Source organism: Anoplopoma fimbria, chromosome 4 (assembly GCF_027596085.1).
Source record: "Anoplopoma fimbria isolate UVic2021 breed Golden Eagle Sablefish chromosome 4, Afim_UVic_2022, whole genome shotgun sequence".
NCBI classification, from domain to species: domain Eukaryota; kingdom Metazoa; phylum Chordata; class Actinopteri; order Perciformes; family Anoplopomatidae; genus Anoplopoma; species Anoplopoma fimbria.
In genome coordinates this window covers 17,177,753-17,205,729 of record NC_072452.1, presented here as the reverse complement: position 1 = coordinate 17,205,729, position 27,977 = coordinate 17,177,753, and the positions used below count along the sequence as shown (strand labels likewise).

At 39.6% G+C, this 27,977-nt stretch overlaps 1 protein-coding gene across 1 annotated transcript; it reads right to left on the bottom strand.

The window, feature by feature from the left end:
• Positions 1-39: 39 nt before the first annotated feature.
• zdhhc9 (zinc finger DHHC-type palmitoyltransferase 9) lies at positions 40-26,017 on the bottom strand. The gene is made up of 10 exons (XM_054597468.1): positions 25,497-26,017; positions 25,206-25,407; positions 16,475-16,635; positions 12,668-12,826; positions 10,277-10,414; positions 9,780-9,826; positions 8,594-8,698; positions 4,662-4,765; positions 4,326-4,428; positions 40-3,486 (listed from the first exon to the last, which is right to left on the bottom strand). The coding sequence occupies exons 2-10, from the start codon at positions 25,367-25,369 to the stop codon at positions 3,304-3,306; spliced, it is 1,164 nt and encodes a 387-aa protein (XP_054453443.1). The 5' UTR covers positions 25,370-25,407; positions 25,497-26,017; the 3' UTR covers positions 40-3,303.
• Between the last annotated feature and the right edge of the window lie 1,960 nt (positions 26,018-27,977).

Genomic DNA, 27,977 nt, shown 5'->3' with positions numbered 1-27,977 from the left:
ACAAATAATAATAAGACAATATTGTTTATTTACCAGACACATTGATCATGTAAAAAGAAGTGAAGTAAATTGAATGAAATACAGATAATCACAGTGCTGATACTTAACAAAGTGATCATAAATTAAGAGTTCCATCAATGGTATATTACTGTATCTGTATACATAATGCAATGTAATAGATTGATCAGAGCATTCAGATCTGACCACTTCATGGCATTTTAATGCAGGAATCAGATGTACAAAAGATCAGCTCAGATCTTAAGTCGGCAAAACCTTTAGACCTTAAACTTAATCCTTTAAAATCTCCCGTCCCTTCTTTTATTGGAATATCAATCACATACATTCTTGCTTCTCGGCGACAGCTATCAAACACACCAAACTGTCTTCAAATACTTTCTACAAATAAAGTTAAGCCACTAATTTCATCTTTAAAAGCTGGTCTTGGTTTAGTAATCCTTACTGTAAAGTTTTCCAAACACATACTCAGCAGTTATAATATTTTTTATACTTCACAGAAACAATACTGCCACACACCTAAAGCTTCTTCCAACAGATTATGTCAGTTAATTCTCCTGTTTTCATCCGAGTGTAGAGATAAACCTCGAGCTGAAACCATCAGTCAATTAATCAATGAGTCGAGCAACAAAAAATGGATTACCAGCTATTTTTTTAAGTGCCCAAATGTGCTAGTTCCAGCTTTTTGAATGTAAATATTTTCTGATAATAAATTAAATATTTGGGGTTTTGTTTTTAATTTAATAAAAAGTTATATAATTTTAAATTTGTTAAATGTTCAAAATGTTCTGACATTATATAGACCAAACAATCAATAAAATCATCGACAGATGAACCAATAATTAATAAAACTGGTGTAGATTAATCTTTTGCCATTCAAAGTGTGAAATATCTTATGCTTCAACTGCGCCAATATTATGGTGCAATGAATATAATCAAACAGCTGCCAACAATCTCAGGATCCTTAATTGCATTTCCCATTCTTTGTCTTTAAACCCATAGGATAAAATGCGCCTTGACTTTAATTGTGTCTAAATAATAAATAATCTCGGTCAGATTTCTGAGTCTGATACAAAGCTGTTGACACACTAGAACTTCAACACAAGTATATTTCACAAACACTAACTCTGTCTTGCATACAACACAATCACTATTACAAACCCTCACTATCAGCTAACATCATTTAAATACTAAGAATAGGCTTCACTTTCTCTCTCCCTCTTTCCTTTCTGTGGTTGCTGCCCCCTCGGGCGATCTGTGACAATAACAAAAAAAAGTCTCCAGCCACATTAAATGCTGAAATACACAGATGAGTGAAAAGAAAGGATTTCTCTGGCACACAAACTGCAAAGATGCAAGGAATAGGAGAAGAGTAAAATATGTTTGTATCGAGGGAGGCGGCAAAACATGGCAGGAAGAGGGAGGACTCAGAGGAAGATCAGCTCTGGTGTGAGTTGCAGGAGGAAGTGCTCAAGCTCACAGGCAGCATAATAAACACCAGCCCCACTGCAACACCGCTTTCAGTACATCTTTACCTTCTAAAACTATGTACAATTCAAAAATGGCTTTGCTTAGTTTTTGCTTCACAAGGTTTAATTCAGTGGTTCCCAACCTTTCAGACCTGTGAGCCCCTTGAAACCAAGCTATTTCATACGCCAGCAGACTGTGACTTGTTCAACCAGTCATTCTATCCTCTCAAAAGCACAATTATGTAGTATTATTTGGCAGAATGTTTATTTCCTATACTGTTAAAATAAATACTTGGTTATCTAATTTCTTTCTGGGATTTAAATGAGTAGTTTGATAACACTCTTGTGCGCTCTCTGTACGCTAAATATGAAGTTACAGCGAGCAGCTAGTTAGCTTAGCTTAGCATAAAGACTGGAAACAGAGGGAAAAAGCTAGCCTGGCTCCGTCTAAACATCTACCAGAACCTCTTAAGCTCACTATTAAAAGACAATTAAATTTGATTTAGCACATTAATTAGTGGGTATTAGAGGTGCCGTTTCCAGACTTTATGCGAAGATAAGCTAACCCCCTTGCTGTAGCTTCATTTTTACTATACAGACATGAGAGCGGTATCGATCTTTTCATTCGACTCTCTGGAAGAACGCAAATAAACCTGACATTTTCCAAAATGTCTTACTATTCCTTACATCATCTTGTGACCTCTAAGATTTTTCTTGCAACCCCCAGGTTGGGAAACATTGGACTAATTGGTGTATAAACGTTGGCCTTTCTTATTTAACACTGCACCAGTGGTTAGAAACGGATCTCAAGGGCTTCTCTGATGGTCGACCTCAGTTGCATTTGATGGTGCAACTGTTGCAATAAGGCACTGTTACTGCCAGTGTCTACTATCATGAGAAGTCAGGCCTTTTCTCTCACTCACTGGATCTCTGAGTGTCTCCTGGATACAAGACTTTAACTGCACGTCAAGCAATTTCATCTGTTTCAGAGCACCGACGTCATACTACATCCTTGTTATATAAAAAATGGAAGGACAGGCGTTGGTCTGGATCACTTTAAAAAATAGATGCACGTAAGTATCAACAGTACTGAATGCAGCGGTATCAGAATACAAGGTAGAGTTTGACTTGACTGGAAGGAGCCTTTAGGATATCTCAGCTAAGGATTTGCATGTCCGCCCCCTGCATTGACATCATGTGAACTTAAAGACTCACAGACGCTATCCCTTCTTTCCACACATCAAAGAGCTGCTTGTCCAGCCGTCTCACAGTTTGCATAGGGCATGTAATGTGCACACAACAGAAAAGTAACTGTATGTATGAAGTTGTATACATGTCCAGAAGTAATATTGTCTTTGCCAGACAGTTGCAAGGAATATATTTGAACTGGCCTTTTACAATAAATGTCATTATGCAATTTTAAATCAATTTTTCAGAGCGACCCACGGGTGACCTGTGGGGATGTCATACGCTTGGAGAGTTTTTTGTCTCTGCAGTCCTTCCAGCAGCTTCTCCTCCTGCGTGTCTTTTCCATGCAGTGTTCAGGAGACAGAGAGGAAGCTGCTGACTTTCCATTAAATTACTCCTCCTCCTGCAGGAGTAAGTGTCAATCAAACAGCTCTGCAGCTACTGGCGAGGAGAGGAGGGAATGGGAGGAGCTGCCGCAGAAGCTCTGCTCTTCTGGTTGAACGTAAGGTGGGTATCAGAGAACAACTGAGTCACCTGCACAGTAATCACACACTGATTATTAATGTTTCAGTTCCTGACCAGGCAGGATACAGTGGGGAGTGGCTACAGCGAGAGCCACCCCCTCATGCAGCTACTGGGCCTTGTCCTTGGTGAGGGACGCTTCTGCATCAGCCTCGGGTGAAGCCAGGGGCGGGACCTTTGTAGAAGGAGGGAATTCCTCTTTGGGGGAGTCGCTCTTCTCTGTTGAAGCAGCGATGCTCGGCTTGGCATCATCAGGTGTGTGCTCGTTGGGGATGAGTGGAGCCGTTGTTTTCTGTAGGCGGAGGAGAGAGAGACACTGACAAACTGAGCTGCAGCAAAGCATCACAGGAATAAATACATGCAAACAACAAGTATGTTATAAAATCATTGAAACATCATGATTTTTTTTTTTTTTTTTTTTTTTTAAAACAATCCAGTGGATGTTGCTAAAAATAACACAAAGCAGGTTAATCAAATACCTGTCTGACGGTCACAGTTTTATGGGGACTTCCAAATTAATATTTTCAGCCAGTTGGCATTTTTACTGAATTAGCAGGCTTACACTGAGGCTAGCTAACGTTAGCTCACTACATAACATTATATTCTGTTGGGACCTGATACAAATTGCTCACTGCACCAACGACTCTGCCCTTTTAATTACTACAAACCATTAATGACATCTGTTTGAGAGTGGGCTTGAACCTGGGACACAATATGGTGACAGTGAACTAACGCTTGATGCGTTTGTGACATCAGTTGCGAGTCAAAAAGAATCACAAACACTGCTAATGATCTATTAGCAGAAAATATAACAAATCACAATTTCTTTAATGGTTTTAACCCTAACCCTAACAAAAATGTTCTAAAGAGCCACAAATAGGTTTCAAATCCATGTGTTTAAAGATGGATTATCTATGTCAATTCGCTAAGAAATGTGCTTTCCACTTACGCTCACACACACACACAGCTCATTTCTTCTCTCCAACACTCTGTAATTGGTTTAGACTGTCTTCATGTCTGCTCCGTATTCACGATTCTGTGCTTTGCAGCCTCAATCTACTTTAGAGCCAGAGAGATGCTTGGAGGGGGAGGGTACAGTGTGTGTGTGTGCGTGTGCGTGTGTCCTCTCACCGTGGTTTGTGACACTGGGTTGCTGCTGCTGGAAGAGGAGGGTGCAGCAGACGTAGAGGAAACAGGTGAATCCTCCTGCATCAGTCCTCTTCTGTCCAAGACGCTGGGGAGCGAGACAAGGCGATCAGTCACTAACTGCATCCTGCTCGTTATTCACCGGGACGAAGTGTAGGATAGGGGACAAATCTAAAAATGTAATCTATCACAGGCACCGATATAGAGCTCATTGATAACAATAGGAAGACAGCACGAATCTAAAACAGACAACATGACAGTAAATTAAACAAGAAAGATGTCAGATTCTGTTTAGTTCAAGACTTAATCTGACGGACCTACCTTGGGTACGCTGGCCCACAGAGCACCTCGCAGCAGTTCTTGATGATGTTCTTGTGGCTGTACGGGTTCTGGACTCTGTTCTTTCCCGACCAGGATCCTTTAATCTGGGCAGAAATAAAATGTGCACAACATTCATCATCCGAGCAGCAAACCTTCTCAAACACATCCCCCATATTTTCCCTGTGCTTATACCTTATTCAAAAGCCTAGTTCCTTTTTTAGATGTTTTTCCCAAAGGCTTGGCTTTGACCTAGTAAAAAGTATCTAGTCATGGATTTAATGATTCCTGGTTTAATGGAAACTCTATTTGCCAATGGGTGCGAGCAAGCACAGCATGATGACAACAACTTTAATAATTCATTGAAAAATCTGGGAATTCATACAAAGGATTCCCCTAGCAGTACATTTACTATACTACCACTATACTACCACTTTGTGTTCTCAGTTTAACAGGAGGCACGTTTTAACCCCCAAAAGAATCCTGTTTTTCGGTGGAAAAATCCCCTTATTCCGTACTGGCTCTATCATATACATTCTGTATTGGCTTGTTTCATATCGATATAATGTTTACAGTGAGGGAAATATGCAAACCCAGGACTTCATGCTACTTTGCTGCACAATAACATCAAATGAAAAAATATTCCAGATGTCTTGTGCGTCATTTTAGATAAATGTGAACAAAATTCAGCCTGACATAACTTGTATCTTTGATAATTTGGGGATTTTCACTCGCTGACTCTACTCCTCTTCTGCATGTTTTTGGGATTGTAAGGCAAATGCACTGCATTTATACAGAGCATAGCGCTTTATAACACAAGCCAGCATTCGACCATTCATACACTTGTGGCAGAGGCTACAATAGAAGGTGTCATCTGCTTAACATTGACACTCAGAGATCAATTTAGGATTCAGTAACTTGCCCAAGGACACTTTGACATGTCAACAGCAGGGGATGAGAATAGAACCCCTCGACCTTCTGATGAGTACAAATTAAGACGACTGCTCGACCTCCTGAGCCAGGTTTTTTAAAGAAAATATGTATAGGAAGGACATTAAGAATAGAATAGAATAATAGATAATACAATAAACACTGCTCCTTGTAGTAAAGCAAAAAATGCAACCTTATCATTTCTATCAAGGAGACAAATTTGATTTTAAGTAGGGTTACTGCTATTTATAGGATTGTTTTGTTGTATTAACATTGATGTGAGAAACGCCAAAACCAAGTATTACATCATAATATCTAAGTGCGAGCTTGATTGCATGAAAAACCATGCAGAGGAAGAAAAAGTAGATTGATTGACATTTATAAATGATGCATACGCTAAACAAAGTGAGTTTATAGCGGGTCAAAGAAAACTGCTTTTTTTGTTGTGGTAGATATAGGTCAACAGTCTGGTACTTCAGTACTGCATGCCTATGTATGCTATCTGTGTGTGTGTGTGTGTGTGTGTGTGTGTGTGTGTGTGTGTGTGTGTGTGTGTGTGTGTGTGTGTGTGTGTGTGTGTGTGTGTGTGTGGAGGAGACACAGTTGAGAGGGCAGGTGGTATCCTATGGGAGAGACCAGAGCAGCTACAACACTCAAGGTGCCTTCTCTCTTTTTCACCCTTATTCCACCATTTCTATCTTCCCCTTTTCTTCCCCCTCCTCTCACCCGCTCCCCCCTCCCCCCATCTTTCTGCAACAGCAGTATCTCTGGCAGCGTGCCAGGCCCCTGCAGGTATCGATGCTGCTATTATTAGGCCAATCACAGATATCGAAGCGGGCCAGGCTGACAGCCATTGTTTCATCTCCTGGAGCAACATCACTCTGTACTGTAGGTGCACATTGCAGAGCTTCATCACTGATTAAATGAAAAAAATGAGGCCAGCTTTCCCGCTGGAAAGAAAAAGGGGAATTATAAATTAATCATTACAACAAAGTACGAGTGCACTCTCTTGCTTTCAGCCATCTAGAACTTCCCACCACCATCATTGCTTCTCTCTGCTTCTCATCAGGGTCTCTGCAGTCAGATCTGGGCTAACAAAGCCTCCAAAAGTATACATACTGTTAACTCTAGCATACACAAACAACATAAATTACTCCCTCTGTGGATTCATCCACCTTCATCAACACCACTCATCTTCTGCTTCGTGTGTGTGTCTGTGTGTGCGTGTGGTGACTCAATAATGACTCAACGGTAATGCGATCAAGCAATCAATACTTCTTTTCCTCATTTAGCCTCACAAGCTTCTTTCTAAATCTAGCTAGAGTCAGAAAGCAGCTGGTCCGTTTTGATCTTATTTCAGCTCAGTTCTTTCATTGCTTTTTTATTAAGCTCTTCTTTTATAGCAGCTCTTCATGCATATTTTTAGATCATTAGACGACGTCGGCAGGTTGAGCAGAGAGGAGTTCAAGCATTAACCAGAGAGTTTGTCATATGGCTCAGACTCTGAGCAGAATAAAAGTGTTCCTGCTGTATTGGCAACATTCAGTCTCAGTGTGGCTGAACTGATAAAAATAGGACTTAATACATTTTGAAACACATTGGTAAGTCCGTCCATGTGGTCAATTCTGCCTCCTGCAAAGTGTGAAGTTTGAATTTAAAAAAAGAAGGAACAGCAAACAAATGTGACATCCTGTGTGTCTCTGTTTTAACTGCAGTTATAAATATACTTTCTAGTTTCCGGTGAGATCTTGTTTTCCGCAACCTCTGTTTTCTTTTAACACTTTCTGTGTTTGCTTTGCTGTACTTTACAATATAAAAGCCTTGTTTAACAAGCTACAGTTTACCAGCCCACCGTCCTTCGATGCTTAAAGAGGCCGAGCCGTTGTCAAGGAAACAGCTCTGTAGTCTTAGAAATTCTAGTGTTTACACCTCTGAGAAGTATGTTTGTCTTTCCAGCCACGTGAAGCCAGGCTGCCTGATCACAACGTTTACACACTTATTCTTAAAACTGTTCTTTATCTTCATTATGACGATTATAGCGTCAACAATAATTTCTAAAACAAACTCCTGAATATGTGAGGACTAGAGCTATATCTGCACTCTTTTTTATCTCATCTGTGATTGATCAAGACTTTGCTCTGACATGTTTATGGTACATAAATACTGCTGGCTTCTCAGCTGAACAGAAATCAGCAGTGTCAAAAGTTACTGAATATTTGGGTTTCAGTTCTCCCTTATTTACATTAACCACGTCATGTGTGTCAGCAAATCGCAAAACTATCAGATGTAAAGAAAAAATAAAGTAGCAGCTCAGTGCTTCTAGCCAGATGTTGAAAAGGTGTAAATGTCTGTGTCTCTCTTTATATATAACTATATAAAATTGTTAGCTACCAAGCAAAACTGTTAGTGTTGTAGATAAACTGATAGTGCACATATTATTATTCTTCTGGCATTTCTTTCTTTTCTTTAGTTGGAAAAAAACCAGTTCAGGTGCATTATGTAATCAGCTCTGTGGACTGGCCACAGTGTTGCATGTATGTGTATATGAATTGTGAAAGAAAAGTGGGATAAAAACATCTGAATTTTATCTGAAAACTTGAAATGACAAGTGTAAATGAGGGATCACTTGTGGTCGGAACTCAACATGATACCCATATACAAGGTTTTTTAGTTGGTGAAACCAAGACAAACATAGCCCATAAGTGGAATACAGTACTATGATGATAGCAATAATAATAATAATAATAATAACCACCATCATCATAATAATAATATCAAAGAATATACTAAATTACTAAATTACTTTGGAACTAAAAAAAACAAAGAATGAGTTATGAGTTATCCTGTTGGTCCACGGGTTTACAAGTCATGGTTCATTTGCATAAAGACAGCACGCTACCTAAACAAACTAGATGCAAAGTATAGCACTGAGCCTCACAGGATGATTCAAATATAAAACAAACAGAAGACGTGACAGCATTAGTCATGCAGTAAGATGCACTTACGTCCTCATTGGTGGTCTGGTTGAGAGAGATCAGGTAGGTGTGAAAGCCGGTTAGTCCCACTACCGACCACAGGGTGAAGAAACACACGAGAACCTCCAGCACAGTGGACTCGAGTTAAGAAAACAGCAACAGATGTTTTCTGCCTGACACGTGGTCACTGGTTAAACAGTGGACAGCAAGTGACGGCAGAACTGCAGACAATTATGCAACATGATTAAAGCCAGTGGCGGTGAGTGAAAGGAACCGAAGCTTTTAAAAGGTACCCTTCTTTTAAGGTTTTTACCCTTTTTACTGTGCAAAAAGAAAGATAAGCTGGAATTAACTTCAGGTCCATCAATAAAACGTCTAATGGCTTCATCTGATCATAAGGCCTGCTACCCCTGAGTTACTTTACATAATGCGATTGATCCACTGTGACATTACTATCAAAATCAGCTTTTAATTTCTATCTAGTGACCGTCGATTATTCTGGCTGAAATGACTACTGTTGATAGCAATCTAACTAAGCAAACGACAGCTCAGTGCGTCAGATGACAAAATTAAAACTAAAATCTTGTAAAGGGGGTCTTAAATGTGCACTCAATAGCTAAAAACATGTTCTTGTGCTATATAATTGAGGCTTAAGCTACCGGTACTTGTACCAGGTAGGCACCATGTACAAAGTCAGCATCCTCACCAGTTAGTAATTGGAGTGGAAGACAACAAAGAAACAGCGTTGACCTTTCATTGTAGTGTAGAGCTAGTTAGTCTTTAAGTATTATGATTATTATGAGTATGATACAAATGTTTTAGATCTTTTGTTCTAATATGACACTGTTTAGCTGCATAGCTTACATAATTGCTCATATTTTTATTTTATTTTTTGGCTGCAGCTTTTGCTTGAGCAGATTAACACTTTTTTTTTTTAATACATTCTTTACACATGTACTCTTGTGTTTTTAGTTTTGGAAAGGCTTCAAAAGGACATGTTCAGAAATCCAAGCCTGATGGGTTTGCTCAACCGGGTTACAGATGCTAAGCTATTTTTTTAAGAATCACAGTTTAAGGACAGGTTTGGGAACGGTCAAAGTCGGGGTGTGACACTCAGTATGGTTTCAATTTCTATTCTAGAAAATCTGACAAACATGGCCCACGCAGCAGCTGTTTTTTGTGGTGTATACTGTGGTCAGAGCTTAAAAGGATATGTTCCAGGTGTTTCCTTCAAAGTGTTCAAAAAGCCATTATCCACTGAACCTGTGAACAGAGCAACACAGAGAGAAGTTAAAAGATTTTTTTCTAAAAATCCCACTTTCACATTCCTTTTTCTTTACTGAAAAGACAATTACTCCAGTACTATGATAACAAGCCCAGCGCTAATTATCCTGACTAGAAAGCATTGTTTCCTTGTCTCTCTGTCTTCTGTCTGGCCGGTTGGTTAGAACAAGGAAGCAGGAGGATGAGAATAAAGGAGGAATCATGTCAAGCTGTCAGTTGTTGTTGCGTGTCATGTCACGTTACAGGAAAAGCCTGGTCTGAATTAGGTCATAGTTTAAGAACATGTGCAAGTATTTGCATGTACACTAGAAGCTGCTGGTGTCTCAAAGGTCATCCTTCTTGTTTTTTCACATTCTTTTATCAGTTCATGTAGTATTCTCCCATATGTTTGTTCCTTCAGTTTGGATAACAGGCTGACAGGATACTTACGCATCACAACATGGACGATGTCGAAGGTGAAGATATAAATGGTGAGCAGGGAGAGCGATAAGGTGAACATGTAGAAATATCTGTAGTTCCTCTTGCCCACACAGTTCCCTACCCACGGACAGTGGTGATCAAAACGGTCTGTGAAAAAGAGGAAAAGGTCACCCTATAAATATGTCAATAGTACCAAATAAGTTTCTTAGAAAACAGACACTTTTGGAAATCAGACAATTGTTAAAAATACACCAGTGTTTTAATCAAAGACAGCTTTGTGCATCTGCTTCTGTAAACCTGCAGTCTAAATATAGTGATCACTTCCTCTTTGAATCTCCTCTTCTATATTTTTGAGGAGAGCCAGATGAAAGCAGGGAAGGGTCAAACTGACATCAGGGAGTGCAGAGTCTGCTGCACTCCCTGGATGTAGTAAACATCGCAACAGAAATGCAAGACGTGAGGCAGCTCGTAGATATAAGGTCAAAATAAATCGATTGTTTTTTTTATCTACAGAGTAAAGAAGATTCAGTGCTGACAGGGTGAAAACATAAATACTTGGTAAACAGTGTAGGAATCACAAACTTTTTATTTAGTCATCCTAATTTTTTTTTTAGCCAGGCTAGCAGCATAGCTGTAGGGATGGTGGTGTCTGTCATTTGGTTGGTCCACTACTTCCATTCACACTGATACATCTAAACTAATCAATGGATTGCCCTGTGGACATTTATTGTCACCAGAAGATGAACCCTAGCGACTCTGGTTATCCCCCGACTTTCCATTGAGCACCACCATCAGGTCAACATTTCAATGAATCCAATACTTTGGTTCATGAACAAATGACTGAATATCAAATTACTTTGGTAGAAGTCGAGCAAATTTTGACATGCCAACATGCTAAACAAAGATGGTGAACATTACTTCTCCAACAACATCAGCATCGTTTTGTGAGCATGTTAACATGACGACATTAGCATTTAGCTCAAAGCACCACAAAGTGCAGCCTCACAAAGCTGCCAGTGTGGCTGTAGACTCTTTTGAAAACAGGGATCACGCAAGCACGTAAAAAAAGTAAAGTTTTATTTAAGTGTGAAGTGAAAAAAAAGCTGGCAGATAATTTGGCAACAATCACAACCAAGTTTTGGTGCTAATGCTCCGCCCGGTTGCAATTCTCCATGAAGAAGAAGAAGTAGAAGTAAAGTAAGTACACAGTGTACTACTACATGGAATTGTAATAACAGAAGTATTCCAATTGAGACACAGCATTTGTAACCATAAATAGTCACCCCCCCAGTTTTTAGATTGCATATAGAGTGCAGCAGGACAATAATCCTCAAGGCTGTTCGATCAATATGGATGTCAAAAGCCCTCAAATTAAAGCTGACAGCACTTTACTAGCTTGATAATGAAACTAAATTGCAATTTTGTCCATTTGGAAAAACAAAAATATGATGTGTACAGCAATTCAGAGGTCTGGAGCCAGGTGAGCACTTTACCCCTTAGTTATTGTTTTATCTCAACTGCAGTGTGCTACATACAGAGCAAAAACAAGTGTCCAAATACCTACAGGCCATATGGTACATCAGACATCTGATAATATATTAACCAGAGAAGATCCGGGAGCAATTATAATTTCTTAAGCAGTTTGGCTGTTTTTTATTATGCTGCAGATCCTGTGAGAGACTTTAACCACTATAAACAACGTCAGGTTGAGTAGGAAAAGATATGACTGCAGTAAAAGAGGGATTGAGGCATGCTGCTGTGATGCTTGGACTATGTGTGTGTGTGTGTGTGTGTGTGTGTGTGTGTGTGTGTGTGTGTGTGTGTGTGTGTGTGTGTGTGTGTGTGTGTGTGTGTGTGTGTGTTTCTACAGCAGGTGGACACAGATGAACCAGTGTTCACAATGACTGAGCGCTTATTCCCTCACTGAGCCTCCACTGTCTCCTCTCATATGGCCAAAGAGTCTACACTCCCTTCAGACGCATTCCTCAATCATCATAAGCCAAATCACTGCTGTTCTGCAGAGCTGAGAGACGACACAGCCACATACACACATAGTTCAAAACCGCCTTCAAAATTCAAAGCACATTCCATAATAAAAACAGTCCCTGTGAAGTTTTTGGCTCATTTGATTCATTTTTCTAAAACTTTTGCACCCTGTCTGCTTAGTCCAACATTTATTTATAAAGCTATTATTTCTAATGTTTTCATTAATGTAACAAATGAATGCAGAGGTAATTAAGGTCAAGGCTTCAGTAGCAATAATCGCGTCAGCATGCTATTTTTCGCCACAAATCATTACTCACCTTTCTATTTATGAAAAAAACTGAAATAAACCAATTTCAATGGGCCGTCTTCTCACTTTGAAAAGCCTTTGACGGCAGATCAGACGACATTTCTTACCGACGCAGTTGTCACAGATGCTGCAGTGAGATGCTCGAGGTGGTCTGAAGATCTTGCAGGTGTAGCAGTACTTGAGTTTGACGATCTGGTTGTTGATCTGAACATTGCGGATTCGAGGTGGGGGTCGCTGCCCCGCGGGGACGTTCCCATTGGCAGCCTCTGTGGAAACACAAAAACACTCATAAGTAGGTGTTGGCACTCTAAATGACAAAATGTACCTTATAAAAGGTTTTGTTATCAAATCACAATCTAAAACAACAACAACAACAACACAAGTTATGTCGTCAAAAATCACAAATAATGCACATTAAAAGCTGAGAATGTACAGGTCTTTAACAGGCAGTGAGAAATGTGAGATTCAGTGACAAGGACAGAAAAAAATAGGATGTAAATCTTGTCAGCTGAACCTTGAAGGTGTCAGTGAATGACAACATTGGCTCGATACAGAATCGATGATGGTGGATTTATGTGTAATCACTGCTGAGCTGTTAATATTATTTATTTGCAACACAATAATGAGGTATCCTGCTCTGTTTGGGCTTCAACTAACCTTCTTGACACCAAAATATCTTTTTCGGTGAAAGGGTTTTGTTTCTGCAGCAAATTAAATCATCACACATTCACTTTTCTTGGTAAATTCAGATCTCTCTGATTGTGTAGCACTGCAGGAGCCGAGATGGTAGAGAGGCCGGCTAATGACCAGAGGGCTGCTGGCTGGAACCTCCCAGGAGACTAACCTACCATTTACATGCTGCATTAGGAAGGCGTGAACGTGGAGCTAATGGAAAAGAGCCACCATGCTCATTTGACTTTCTGGAGAAACATTAATATAACAAATGTAGTATTTGTGGAAATTTCATTATGTAAATGAACATTATGTAAAACAAAACAGTTCTTGCATGGATAAATCAGTGAAACTAGCACTCTTACAAGCGTGATTAAAAACCATCCATAATACATCTACAGACATAAAAATTGTAAAATTGACTTTATCTGACAGGACAAACTGTTCTGTATTATGAATCTACTGAATCTAGGATTAGTGGTTTTCAGATTAAACCAGCCGAGAATAAATTAATGAGTCATCGCTCACAGGGAATGATGCCACTCCCTCGGGTAGCAAAGCTCTGTCTGCTAGTGGCATTAGATATTCCAAGAGGATGCATCTCCTGCTATTAGCATTCCCCCTCGGGAATTGTGGCTAACAGGCAGAGGGGACAGAGCATCTTCATCAACATGCCTGCCTCGGCCTCAGAATGAGATCAACACCTGCTCTCTCTCGACTGGCTGTTATCTGTTAGCAGGCCCACGCCCATAACAGCAAACGGCTTCCTTAACACGTTAAAAAACATACTGTTTGAGAGCTACAAGTGTGGGATGGAAGTTGTTAAACTAAGTGCTTCATTTATGCTGCTTTAGTGCATATTCTTCACATGGAAATGAGACACATTTAAGCGATGAATTACTTGCCACTTTGGGAGAAGTGTTTTGTGGAATGTAAAACATTTTTCAAGAAAAGGAAGGTAAGACTATTCCATTAGGTGCCTGCACTTTCACACATATTTAGCATACTCATTGGCTCTCATTTTTCTGCATTTGATGGCTCCACCTAATTAACTATCTTTAGGTTGTTGAATGTTGAGCTGACAAAAAAAGTAAACTTGATAACATCACCTGGTTCTATGGGAACTTGAGATGATGATAATTAAAAGGCATAACGATCAGTAGAATAAAAATAATCAACACATTTATCAATAGTGAAATAATCATTAGTTGAAGCTCTACTCATATATATAATTCCAAATAAGATTTCCTCATATAAACTACATGCAAGAGCGGTACAGGTCATCACAGCCAGTTAGAGTGGAGAGCCATTGTCATCCGGTGAGTCACAGAATGACGAGAGAAGCGCTGGCTGCCAGCTAACCCATTCTCAGAGGACCGACGGCCTCAGCCTCGCTTTTACAGCCCTCCTCTGTCATGAGCTGAGACCAGTCTCCACCCATGCCTCTCGACCGGAGTGAGGGAGCACGAGTGATGGCTGAAGGACACAGTGAATCTTTAACAGAGACAAAGAGTGAACATTGAACAGCCACACAGGCAGACGTAGAGGGAGGGACGGGGGTAACGATGCAGGGGGGAGGCAGACAGGACTGTTGCAGAGATATTGCAGAATAAAAGCTGATTCCTCCCGATATAAAAAAAGAAAAATCTGGACAGCCCATGGAGTGGATCACAAAACTAAAATTCACCTAACAAAACAATGATTGTTTACTTTTTGTTTGCATAGGCTTTGTTGCCGTTATGATACAGCGTATAGTTTGTTTTGTGTAATGAGACAACAGCATCCCTTGTAATTAATGTGTGTTAGACCGAGCTCTACGTTCACGGTGAGCTCACCCAACCTTCAGCAACATAAAGAATAACAAACATGAATAAACCAACAGGACTGAGGCTGTCTGCTCACTGCGTAGCTAGCATGTATACTGAAGTATTTATACCTCCAAAATACTTTCACTTGAGCTACTTCCACCCAACTCTGAAGTCATTTCATACAAAAAGAACAACCAAGATGATGATGATGATGACCATGAACTGTAATAGTCGTTTGACCTGTTGTTGAGGGGACATTTGAATGGACGTAGATAAGAGGTTTGTGCCTTGTGGCATTATCAGTACTGATTGTAGATAATGCACCCTTCAAGGTGAGAAGCTGGACTGCAATCACACAAGATTTGTGACCACATGCTACTTCAAATCCTTCAACAATCTGCAGTGGATCTGAACGTTATTACTGAAGGTGCATGAATGAGGATGCTACTGGGCTTTTCTTCTATTAACAGCAACAAATTGGTATTATCATACACAAATGTTGGGCTAACAAACATCGTATATTGTAATTCTAGAAATTAAAAAAATGTCATGCAAAATTCCATGATTTGTTTATAAATATTTATAAACTTTTAAATATTCCATTTGATATTATAGTGTAGTCATAAGTAATGTCATGGATTCTAATGTGTTTCCCTAAATACAAATAAATACTTCTATGCAATAACAGGGCAGTGAAAAACAAGTAGCACAACATTGACATATTATCACATTTAGAGATGATGTGGCAAACTTGTTAGCAAAGAGTTATACATCCAGCAGTTACGGAGCAACATTATCATGTTTCTGATGAAATATAATTCTAAAATTCACAGCTATTTAGCTCAGTTTTTTGGACTCCACCAACTCTTGACAAAAATATCTCTGACTGCTGCTATATGCTCCACTATGTTCACCAGCTAGTCTCTAACTCTGTCTGTCTGGTGTTTGATGTTGGGCAGGTGTACAGTGCACAGCCGCGGGTGTACACTAACAACAAAAACCCTACGAGAGCGTCCCAAAACAGGGAAGTTTGATGCAAATTATAATTCTCTGTAGGTAGTGACCTCTTATACACTAAATTTGCATGGTCATCTGATACATTGTTATTATAATAATATCGATTATAGCAGCTTTAATGTATATCTTCCTCCTGCCACACAGTAGGGGAAAATGTGTGGAAAACTCTATTAAAGGCCACAAACTCTTATTTTTGAATAGTTATTTCACGTAAGTATTTGTGTTTATTTCCCTCTTCTGACTAACTTGAAGTGGGCAGGGAGCAGCAGGAAAAAGGTGATGTAATATACATATTGAGATGTTTTTTTCAGTGAAGAATATTAAAAGCACAGAGACACAGCTTTAGAGGAATATTCGGTTGAAGAGAGCTTAGGTGCTTAAGAGATCAAGTGCCTGTAGGTACGCCGACCAACTTACCAATTTCCATCTCGATGAATGTGGCTTCCTCTGGAAGAGCTCGTGGCAGCACCCCGGGGTCACTGAAGCTGGTCCTCAACAACATGGCGATGACGAAGAGGAAGAGCAGGGCAGCGAAAACTGGGATAGCAGGAGACAGATGGACAGCCAGGTACGGACATCTGTCGGAAAACGAAGAAAGAAAGAAGATAAAGCAGGTAATGTTTCTCAGAAAGGTGAAGAGTTGAAAGCAGCATTTTTTATCAAGTGATAAACTGTCAAACTACAGTTTTTGTCTGCAGGGACTCAGTGAGTTCTGTCAGTTCTGACAGAACTGTCAGTGAAAACCTTTTGTGTTTTGCTTTGTCTTTATTTCCATAACATATCAGTCTGTTATTTTATTCTGGTTACAGCTTCTCCAATGTGAGCATTTGCTGCTTCGTTTTATGTCATTGTTGAAATAATATGAAAATTTGGACTGTTGATTGAACATTGGATTTAGGGAAATATGGGAAATAAACAATTATATTTGCCAGGTGAATTGAAGCCTTGATTGTCAGCCTTAAAATTTCAAACCAAAAAATGTACTCTGAATTAAACTATTTTATATTTTTGCATCACAACTAGACATGACAACTATCCAGGCCCCTAACAGAAGTGAGCATGTGCCGAGAGGGCATGACTTAACATCGCACATATTCCGAAGTGGTGTTCGGAGCAGAAGGTCATGAACCGTGTGAGCTGCCCTTTCTCCGGACCGAGCAGAAGTCGTGGCCGTGAATACACAACGCATTGCCACACTTCCCCCTCACCTTCTGGAGGAAGAGCAAGAGAGCAACATTAGCATAACTCCGTTTGCCATGGCCATTGAGATTAGAGCCAGCAGGGCTCCACCGAGAAGGCCTGCTGCCCAGAGCGATAACAGATGTGAGCTGCAGTGCAAAGCGCTGCGACAGAGCAGAGCAGAGCAGCAAAGGCTTCTGCATAAAGTTATTAATAGTTAAACTGTGCGGCCTCATCTCCCTCCCAAACGGCCGGGATCATATATTCATAATGCAACACTAATGTTGCACTACAGGAGAGCAAGGTATTGTGCCGTGTCCTGTACATGACTGACTTTTGTACTGCATGTCATGCATAAAGCCTGAGCACACAGATGACACACACTCTATCTTCATTATATAGAAGATGGAAATTTGGACCAGTAAAATCAGTTATTTCATCAGACTGCATTACATTTACATATCATTATACATATACTGTACAAGTAGAGCTTCTTCAGTTAATCAATTAGTGGATTGATAAAACAAAAGTCTACAGCTAATTTCAAAATCAATCGATTGTTTCAGTCTTTTTTTCTTTTTTTAAATCCCATAAATTTCATCACCTCAAATGTCAGAAAATGCTGCTTTCCTTCGAATTGAATGATAACAAATTGAACATTGTTGGGGTTTTAACAAATCAAGTCATCGTGGACAATATTCATAATATAACAGACAAAATGATTTATTGATTACTCAAAAAAAAATCAGCAGCAGATTAATATATAAAGAAATAATGATTAGGAGCAGTCTGAAGTACAAGTGGAAATAATTTTAAAGGACTTTTCTTCACGATATTAGTACACAAGGTGCATTTGTGTGGAACATAATATCCCATATGGACGGCAGCCATTAATCTGTATCACATATCAGCAAAAACACTGCAGATACAGTTACATAAATGAGTATGACCTATAAATTATTCTAGGTGGCCAAAACTACTTTAAAGCAGTAGTACTGCATGAGGATGTTTTCATCACTGTGTGATTGTTTGTTTTATCAGACTCTATTCTTGTTTTTATTTCAATTCAAATCTGCTGGAGTACAGCGCCGAGACAATAAGTAATTTAATTGAATAAGCAACTATTTTTGATTAATAATAAAGCACTCAAGTTGGTTCCACCTTCTGAAAAGAGAGGATTTGTTACTTTCCTCCATTTTAGTTTTGGACCCTGACAATCATCTCCTTCATCATTTATTTTGCCATCAATAATATTGTCTCCGTCTTCTCTGGGTGGCATTTTATTCATTGTCACCACACACACACACACACACACACACACACACACACACACACACACACACACACACACACACACACACACACACACACACACACACACACACACACACACACACACACACACACACACACACAGCTAAAAGAAAGTTTAAAAGGAAAGGGATTTAGCTGAGTAAACAATTGCAAGTCAGCACAACATGGCACAAAACCAAGTACACCTGTTTAGTCGCACCTGTTCATATAGCTAGATACACCCTTTCAGGTATGGCAGCATACCTGGAGACCAATGAGACCCCACACACACACACACACACACACACACACACACACACACACACACACACACACACACACACACACACCACACACACACACACACACCTCACACACACCTCACACCTCACACACCCCTCACATACCACACAAACACAACACCTGCTGAACTAGTCTAGCAGTGCCCTTTTTCACATTAATGGAAACTAGGAGCAGAAAACAAATCGATAGATATTTCCACTGGACCAGGCCTGTGAAGTATGTTTGGCCCATTTGTTAGCACAGAGAGCAGCCAGAGGCTTCAGACTGAGGAAAAGAAGTCTGTTGATGAAGTGTAATTCCCATAATGATGACTGGTAGATTTGGAAGCACACTCAATCATCACTTCCCATCAAGCTCTCCTCGTCCTTCCTGGACGTGACCGTTTCCTCCGCTGTTGAGGAGCAGGTCAGTGCTGCCGTCGTGACGCTGTTTGTTCATCAGTCACCACAGAGGCAGCAGAAAAAAAACTGGATTTAATCAATCAGGCTCTGTGTCCATGTGGGGAAAATGTTTTCATCAGCGAGGCGATCGATCAGACCTGCATGCCACTTAAGACATTCCCTCTCGTTCTGCCACTTTAAAGTAGTTCCCGTGGTGCAAAGTAACGAAGTACATTTACTCAAGTGCCCCAGCGAGCTACAACATTAAAATGCTACTTAATGTTAATCTGGAATCCATCAAAGTCTGTTCACAAACTACTGCATAAAAAAAAAAATGGCCTCATGTGACGTCACCTGAGTCAGCGTAGCTTGGGGGCTGAAGACAGAGAGTGAAAAAAGTGGAATACATAGTATTTCAAATGCCAAAAATACCAGGATGTCTTACTGCATTTGGTAACATTTGTAGTATGAAAGCCAGCATGCTTTTCTGGCTCCTTTGACCCACAATCCTCTGCGTAGCAAAAGATACGTCACATAGACTGAGCTGCTGAGAGAGCACAAACAGGTCACAGTCACTAAACCCCCCAAAAAATGTTTTATTGCAATTCAGTCTGCCAGACTCATGCTTATTAAGGGCTCCTCTCATATGTAATACTCAATACATTTTACACAAGTCTCATATAATCATTAAAGGAGTGTCCATTAGTCCCTGATGTTTATGTGTATTGAAAATATATTTTATAGTTTAATAATGGGACCCCATGAGCTGAAAAACCTGCAATCAGCAGGTCATAAATTACAATAATCGCATTAATATAGAAACATTACACAGTGTTACATAATAGATAGAGATAGGGGTATACAGTACTGCGGATTCTGCATGCAAAGTGTTAAGTTCACTTTCATGTGTGCGTGTGCATGTGATTAGGTATTATATGCATTAGGGTGCGTCTACTGCAGACTTTGATCCCGAGGATTTCTCAGCTAAACCCAGTACAGCACGAGCTCAGAGATGAGAGGCTTCTAAAGTGAGGATATCGCTGAATTAAAATCACTTCGACTTCTCAGTAATAAAACCACTGAACCCAGGATTAATACGTCATCGCGGCACGCCTCTGTGAACTGTGACATTTTACCTTTGTTGAACATTTCAAGCCCTTCCTTTATTAATACTTAACAGTTGTAAGCTGTAGCAGACCTGACTGAATCATAGTAGTACAGATATTCATGCACTTGCTGTGCAGGCAGATCCACAGTGGGCCTCAGTAACAGCCCTCTGTCACATGAACACCTGTAGTTTGTGACTCCGCCTGTTTCTAGAGCACTGTTAAAAAAAACAAAAGCTCACAAACTCTACTTGCCCTCTCCCTCCTTTTCCACAACCAGTAAGTAAACCACTTAATTACCCAACTTGATAAATATTCTGAACAGAGAGGGGATTACATTTTCACGTCCCTCTGCAGGAGATATTTGAAAAATATTGCTCTTTTCCACAGATGTAATCGTGCCTCTCCAGTTTGTTCCTCTTATGTATTAACATTACATTTGAGCAGAGCTTAGCATCCCATCACTGAAAAATACATGTGGCAAGGTTGTTTACCAACATTTACCCCGTTCAGAAGGTAATAACAGAATCCTTAAGGTCTTTTTTGATTCATTGTACTGTATTTTGTTTGTACTGAATAAACAACTTTACTTGTATTGTACTGTATTTCCAAATCCAGGAAGCCAGTACTAACGAATGTCCCTTTGAGCAATGAGAAATGTCATAACTGGCTAACACCACATGCTTCCTGGCGCTGGACGAATGCATCTTCATTGCTTGCAAGAACAAAATGACGAAGTCCCTCTAGGTATTTTGGTTGAAGCTCCACCTGAAACTGGTGCTTTATTTTATATTTTAGTGTGCAAAGATGAATCTGGAAATATCTTCAGAACAGTAGTGTTAGACAACCTTTCAGGTATTTTTTCTTTTTAATTAAATGTAACGCTTAGTTCTGTGACTCGAATGTAATGGTAAAACATGAGGAGGCTCTCATTGTACCAAAAACATCTGACAAGGAATGTGTCCTTTAAAACCTCTTTGAAATCCTAATCCAATATGAGTGAATTTAAAAGAAAAGAGGCTACACTAAAGCGGTGAAATCTATTGTCCAGTTTAGATTAGTCTTCCTTGTTATGCAACACTTAAATACCATATGAGAGAGATGACTATGAGAGCCAGGATCAAGGTCCTTTTACCGGGATTAAAGCCAGGATTACAGATGTTGCGTCATAGAATATTCACTAAGTGAAATGAAGAATAATGATAAATCTGATGATTTCATTTTAAGCCACATGAAAAAATGATACGGGTGATTTAACAGCATGATTAAAGATGCAGCCATCTCTGTACATTTCCTCCAGGAGAGCATCTCTTTCAAGCCAAATAGATGACGACAAAGAGAGGAAACATGTAAAGAATGCATCCCTGTATTCCACAGGATGTGGCCAAAACTATCACTCCACCCTCCACATAAAAACAGCCCTCTCATCCTGCCAGAGCATCCAGCAAACAAAGCCTGAGGATCCCTGTTACAGTAAATGGTGCATGTACTCTGAATAGGGCGTAAATCATGTTATTGCTCATTTAGCAAAGGCCAGCAGCCATTTGCTGATTGGCTAACAGGGAGACAGGGTGGGGTCAGATGCTGAGGGAGACTCAGGGGTTGGTTACAAGATCTCCTCCGACTGCAGCCGCTCTGCACTTATCCTCAATACATTTGTTTTATGAGGCTGACTAGCTCACAGTCGGTCAGCCGGACACACTTATCGTTACATATGTAAGGATGTAGATAATGTACATACGCATAGGCAAAGAGAAAGACTCAGTCTCATTTCATGCACATATGCTTCCCTGGCCCTGAGCTCAGCGTCCTGGGGTGGACAGACAGATGACACACTGTCCTTGTGTTCCAGTTTCTTGTTCCTTCATCCAAGCTCCATAGGTGGGGATCCACATGCACATTATGCATGCATGCATGCATGCACACAATCACATTTACACAATATTAAAACCAGTGAGCATCAAACTGGGAAGAAGCTTTTTTGCCTAATATACAGCATAGATTAAAATATAAATATGTAAAATCCAATTTTAAAACCACATCAGTGGATATTAAATGGGCAGAGAACCAACAGGGTAAGGACACACCATCCTAAAATTGATTCTGCCAATAAAAAAATAAAAAAACAGGCCGGGCCCACCTCTTCCCTGAATAATTTGTTTAGTCGTTCCTAATGGGTCTTTCCATTTGTGTATTCGGCTGCTCGTTTCCGCAATTTAGCACAAATTAAAGCACAGAGAGGTCTCCCTGCACGGGGTGCCGATGGCGGGTGATAAAAGTGAGATGTCTGCGCGGCTGGTGTTGGATGTGAGCCAGCCCACGCCAGGACACTGCCCTCTCTGTTCTCCCATCAATGCCCCTCTGCAGATCACAGTGCAACTTTAAAGCCAACATGTGAGGGACGAATCTTCCAATACAAGGAAACTACACTATAAAGAGAGTATGTGACGTCAGAATGATGAACTCCAGATAAATGCACCAGAAATAGCCGAGACAAAAAGCTTTGTTTGCTAAAATTAGCTTATCAAGATGCTTTTTTTTACAAATTTATTTTTTGATCAATTATGGACACAGCATGTTTTTTTTAAACAGTAATGATATCATCAACCATAACAGCTGGAGCTGGAAAAGTCAGGGGATCACCAATGTGATTAAAATGAATTCTGAAGTGGGGCATGAAGGTCTGTACCAAATTTCGTGGCAATCCATATATTGGTTGTTAAGATATTTATGTGTAAAAATGCCAAATATCCACTGCTACTTTGTCATATATGACGTTATGCTGAATATCTTTGAGTTTTAGACAGCTGCTCTGAAAAAAACAAGTAATTTCAATATATTATCTGGGAACTCATAATGGCCCTTTTTCTCTATTTTCTGACATGTATAGAAAGAAAACGAATTATCTATTGAATCAGAGAATGAAGGCAGCTCAATTGCTGATTGCGATGTTATCTGAGGATATTCCACTCTACAATATTCAAATATTCATAGCAAGAAAAAACTAGACCCATAATTGCAATGCTTTTATTAAACAAAGCTGCAAATGGGCAGTTTGTGAATGCATTAAACATCAGAGTCTTGTGCAGAGGGCTTTTACTCTGTCAGAGGTTTAAATCAGATACGTATCAACATGCCGCGTAATGGCGAGTTGGAAAATGACCCCCATGTTGCCTGGGCCGAATCTCCGCGTTAATAACCAGCCCCCCCTCCCCATGAGAGATAATTATGTTCAGCTGTAATATGAACATATCATGCTAACAACCCTCCAGCCATTAGTCACCGCAATGCCTCCTCTGGGCTCTGGATGTTCAGTGCTAGAGGTATCATCTCTCTCTCTCTCTCTTTGCTCCGAGCCGGACAACAGCTCGTTTCTGTCTGGAAAGCAGGAGGCCATTAAAGCACAGAGCAGATAGAGATGGGAAGGGCCGGCCACTATATGAGAGGAGCTGCTTCTCTACTCCGATATGCTGCAAATCCATTTGGCCTGATATGCAAACACGCCCACAGTCAAGAGGGGTTACTGTGTTACAGAGCAGGCTTTTCTGCCAAATCATTGTTCCTGATTTGTCAGTTAAAAACTGGTCAGAAAAGAAAGAAAAATGAGGAAACAAGTGGGACAAGGATAGAAAATGAATGCAACCTAAATGAGAAGCAGCACTGCTTTATGGTCATCATTAAAGCTCATGTTCTTCACTTTAAAAACAATCTCTGTGCAGCCATAGCTGACAGGATTTGGGTTCACAAGCTGCATCAGAGCCAGTGTTCGCACACTGCTAATGAGTCCACTGGGTTTGTGCGGGTAGTGGTTTGAGACAGAAATGCCAAGACAACAAAAAAAAAAAGCCAGCTATCCCTCCTTTAGCTGGAGGAACAGCTGAACAGATATAGGGCTATTAAATATTTAACACCTGAGTATGCGGTCAATCATAAACCTTTCTCTCTGTCAGGGACTGGATTCTGAGCAAAAGGGATCCACAGTGTGTTTGTGAGCTTCTCCAGACAGAAATTCTATTTTGTTACTATTGAAGGTTCTGGGCGTTCAGGTAGCCGAGGCTTAGTCCAGATAAGCTCAGAGCGAGGAGGCAGACTTCACAAGACGACACTGATCCAACGAATCGCTTTATCTTTAAGTACATTTCTGAAGCTTAACAATGTCATTTAACACTATTGCCTATCAAATATATACAACCAAAATAGTTGAGATTAGACTTTCATAATTTTTATAGTTTCTAGTGTATGACAGTAACCTGGATATATTTGTATAAAACAAGACATTTCAATGCACCACCTTGTGTTGTGGGAAAGGAGATTATTTTTCCACTACTTTCTGACATTTATTTGACATAATGATTCATCAGGAAAATGGTTGACGAATCAATCCATAAACATAAGCAAAATAATCTGTAGTTGCATCCCTATACCAAAAGTACCATGATTAATCTACATTAATATGAACAATTGACTAATCGTTTAGTCATCACAGCCATCAGAGCCCCAGGTTGTTTTATTTTGTCCAAAATCCCAAAGATATTTCGTTTATGTTTATAGAGGACAAAGAAAATCTGAAAATATTCACATTTGAAAAACTGTAATTTAGAATTTTTATATTCTTTCTCAAAAACTGACAGGAAATGAAGCTATTATTAAAATATCTTTCAACTGGATTTCTGTCAATCAACTTATACATTTATCAAACTGATTGTTTCAGCTCTAAAGTTGGATAAGGGTTTCTCACTACAAAATACTGCCAGCTACTGTAGGAATATTGGGAATTTGGGGATTTGGAAAAGGCACAGACGCCTTAAAGTGACTTGTGAGCACTTTCAGGAGCAAATCATAATCCATAATTACATTTAATGAGTCAGAAACAGGAAATGAACTCACTCGAAAGCAAAGAAGAGGGAGCAGGTCCCGACGATGAGGAACAGGGTCAGGTAGAAGACTCCCTTCTGCCGGGCCATCATCACCCGACCGTCGCAGCAGAAAGTGTTCTTCCCCGGCAGCTTCTCCCATTTTCGCACCTTCCTGGTGATCATCACCGCCGACATGGTGTCCTTCTTTTTTTGGGTGGATGTCAGCTGTTATACTGCAAAACGTATTCAGACAATAAGATGATGGCTCTCGCAAATATACTGTGTCACAGTCCACTGGCAGAAAAACAAACAAACGACTTACTCAGTGATTTTAAAGATTTCTGCACGAGGAGATGGTTGTAAAGCATTTCCCTTTATTTTGGTTTAAAGTGTCGCAGTCACATCGTTGTTTTCTGATCCATTATTATTTCACAGTTCCCCGTCTTCACTGCAGCAGGTCATTCCCACAGCGGAGCTCCCACGCTGCTCACAACACCGACAATCTCAATCCTCTCACCAGGAGAATATGAAATAACATATATATATATATTAATTAGAAATTCATCCAAATGCTTGTGTCATATGTTTCCTTGTAGAATCTAGAGAATCCAGCCGCTGTTGCATCTGGAGCGCGGACCTTGACCGATTGACATTCATATCATCTCGGGGGAAAAAATCATAAATGATCGTTCAGGCGTTCACAGACATGAGACTGTGACCGCACTGCTGGGAGTGATCCATATGCTCTCATGTATATAAAAAAAGAAAAATCCTTCAGGAATAAGAAATAACCTGCAAACATGTAAAGCTTTTTTTTTTTCCCACCCGCAAGATGCCAGCTCTCGGTTTTAGTCAATGGCAGCAGGAAACACGCCTAGATTGAAATGTCTGATCTTAAAGGGGCAGGACAGGTAAAACTAGAAGGAACAAAGGACACAGATGAAGGTCCTGTTTGGATCACATTAATATGCTGAGGTGATCGCCTGTGGTATTGTTACCCAGGGGAGATCACTGTGAAGGGGTGTATTCATGAATATAATTAATTATGGACACCAGATGCATTAATCCCCCAAGTGTTGCTTCATGGCTCCAGAGAGAAAGAGGTAAACACTGCAGAGCTCCTCAGAGTGTTTCACCTTTTTAATAAAAACACTACGGAAATAAGATGTCTTTGCTGTTTTTAATGTCATGCATAACTTATTTATTGTGTTTCAGGCTAGGCTATTTATTATATTTACACTGACAAAGCAATGACGAGCAGTATAATAGCCGCTGCTGAGTCTCCTTAAAGACATAAAAAGTGATATTATCACTGTTCAATATTGGCTCAGCTCATAGCCTCCTTGTGGCTACACAGAGGCAAGAGGATGTCTGACGCACAAGGAAAGGCTGGACCATAAATGACCCAGAGAGTGCACTAAACATCCCTTACTCTCATTGTGTCATGAAGCTATGGACCAGAGGTAAGAAAGCTACTGTCTGTCTCCATTACTCTATGCTGTTTTCAATCTACTCCAGAGGAGAATATTATTAATACAAGACCTGTCAGATGCTCCTCTGACCAACCTGCCAACTCAGTTTCAAATGTTCTAATGACAGCAGACAGCTAAAAGTCAGAATTTCAAATGTGGTGCCACTTTCTATTACATAAGTAGAGATCAGGGGAAATGGGGTCGACCTTGTTAAATCTTACAAGCAGGCGAGCTAAAAGGAAGCGTTACTGATCTAATGTGCAGCAGATAGATACTGTAAGATGAGATAAGATAGAACTTTATATACCTGAAGGGAAATTGTTGTGCAGTAGTTGCAGTGCAAAATAGGAAAGAGTGCAAAAATTAAAAAAACAATTAACATAAAAATATAAATAAAAGGTGCACCTAACTTTAACCCCCCAAAAGGTAAATGGTTTAATATATTTGAAAGACTTCCAATACCACTAAAGAACAAAGACAAAAATGCATCCAGTATTACAGAGAACATATTAACACGTGTACTAGCACAATGTTTGTATGAAACAATTTCAAATATGACTTGAAATCTCAAGTATTTTATCTCTTTTATATCTTTTGGACTAAAAGTCGGGTTACTCTGGCCTCTGTTTCAACCATTTTGACTTTTTTTTATTTGTTTCTCTGAAGTACAGCCAAATCACTAGAGTGACCTTTTAATGAAATGACTTGCACAAAAAAGCAACAGCACAGTGTTTTCTGGTAACTTTAGTGGTTTTGATATAATATTAGCGAATCCTGGACTACATACAAAAAATAATAAATACATTTCTCATCCTTATAAGATATATAGATATATATATATATTATAATATATATATATATATATATATATATATATATATATATATATATATATATATATATATATTTGGCTGCTGTTACTATAAAGTTATGTTTATTTAATTTATTTCCCATTCTTGTACCTCATGATAGTAACTGATAGGTGTAGATGACCATGATGTTTCCTTTTTATTTACTGTTTATCAACTTTTCATTTCTCCTCTCTACTATGTAACATTAAGTTGCCATCAGCTTTAGTTAACTCAACATCCGGGGCTTTGAGCAGTTTGTCTCCATCTATCGACGCCGACGAGCAACTTTGTCCAAACTGCTACTGCTTTATTCCTGCTGTTCTCCAACAAAAATGTAATAAATTAAAGACATTTCAATCTTTTTTTTTTTATTATTAATAATTGCTCCTCTTTTGCGTCAAAAAGTCTTAGAACCGTGATGTTTTGATTTAACTGTCAATGTTTACAATAAAGATTTGTATTTTGAAACGTCCGTCCTGA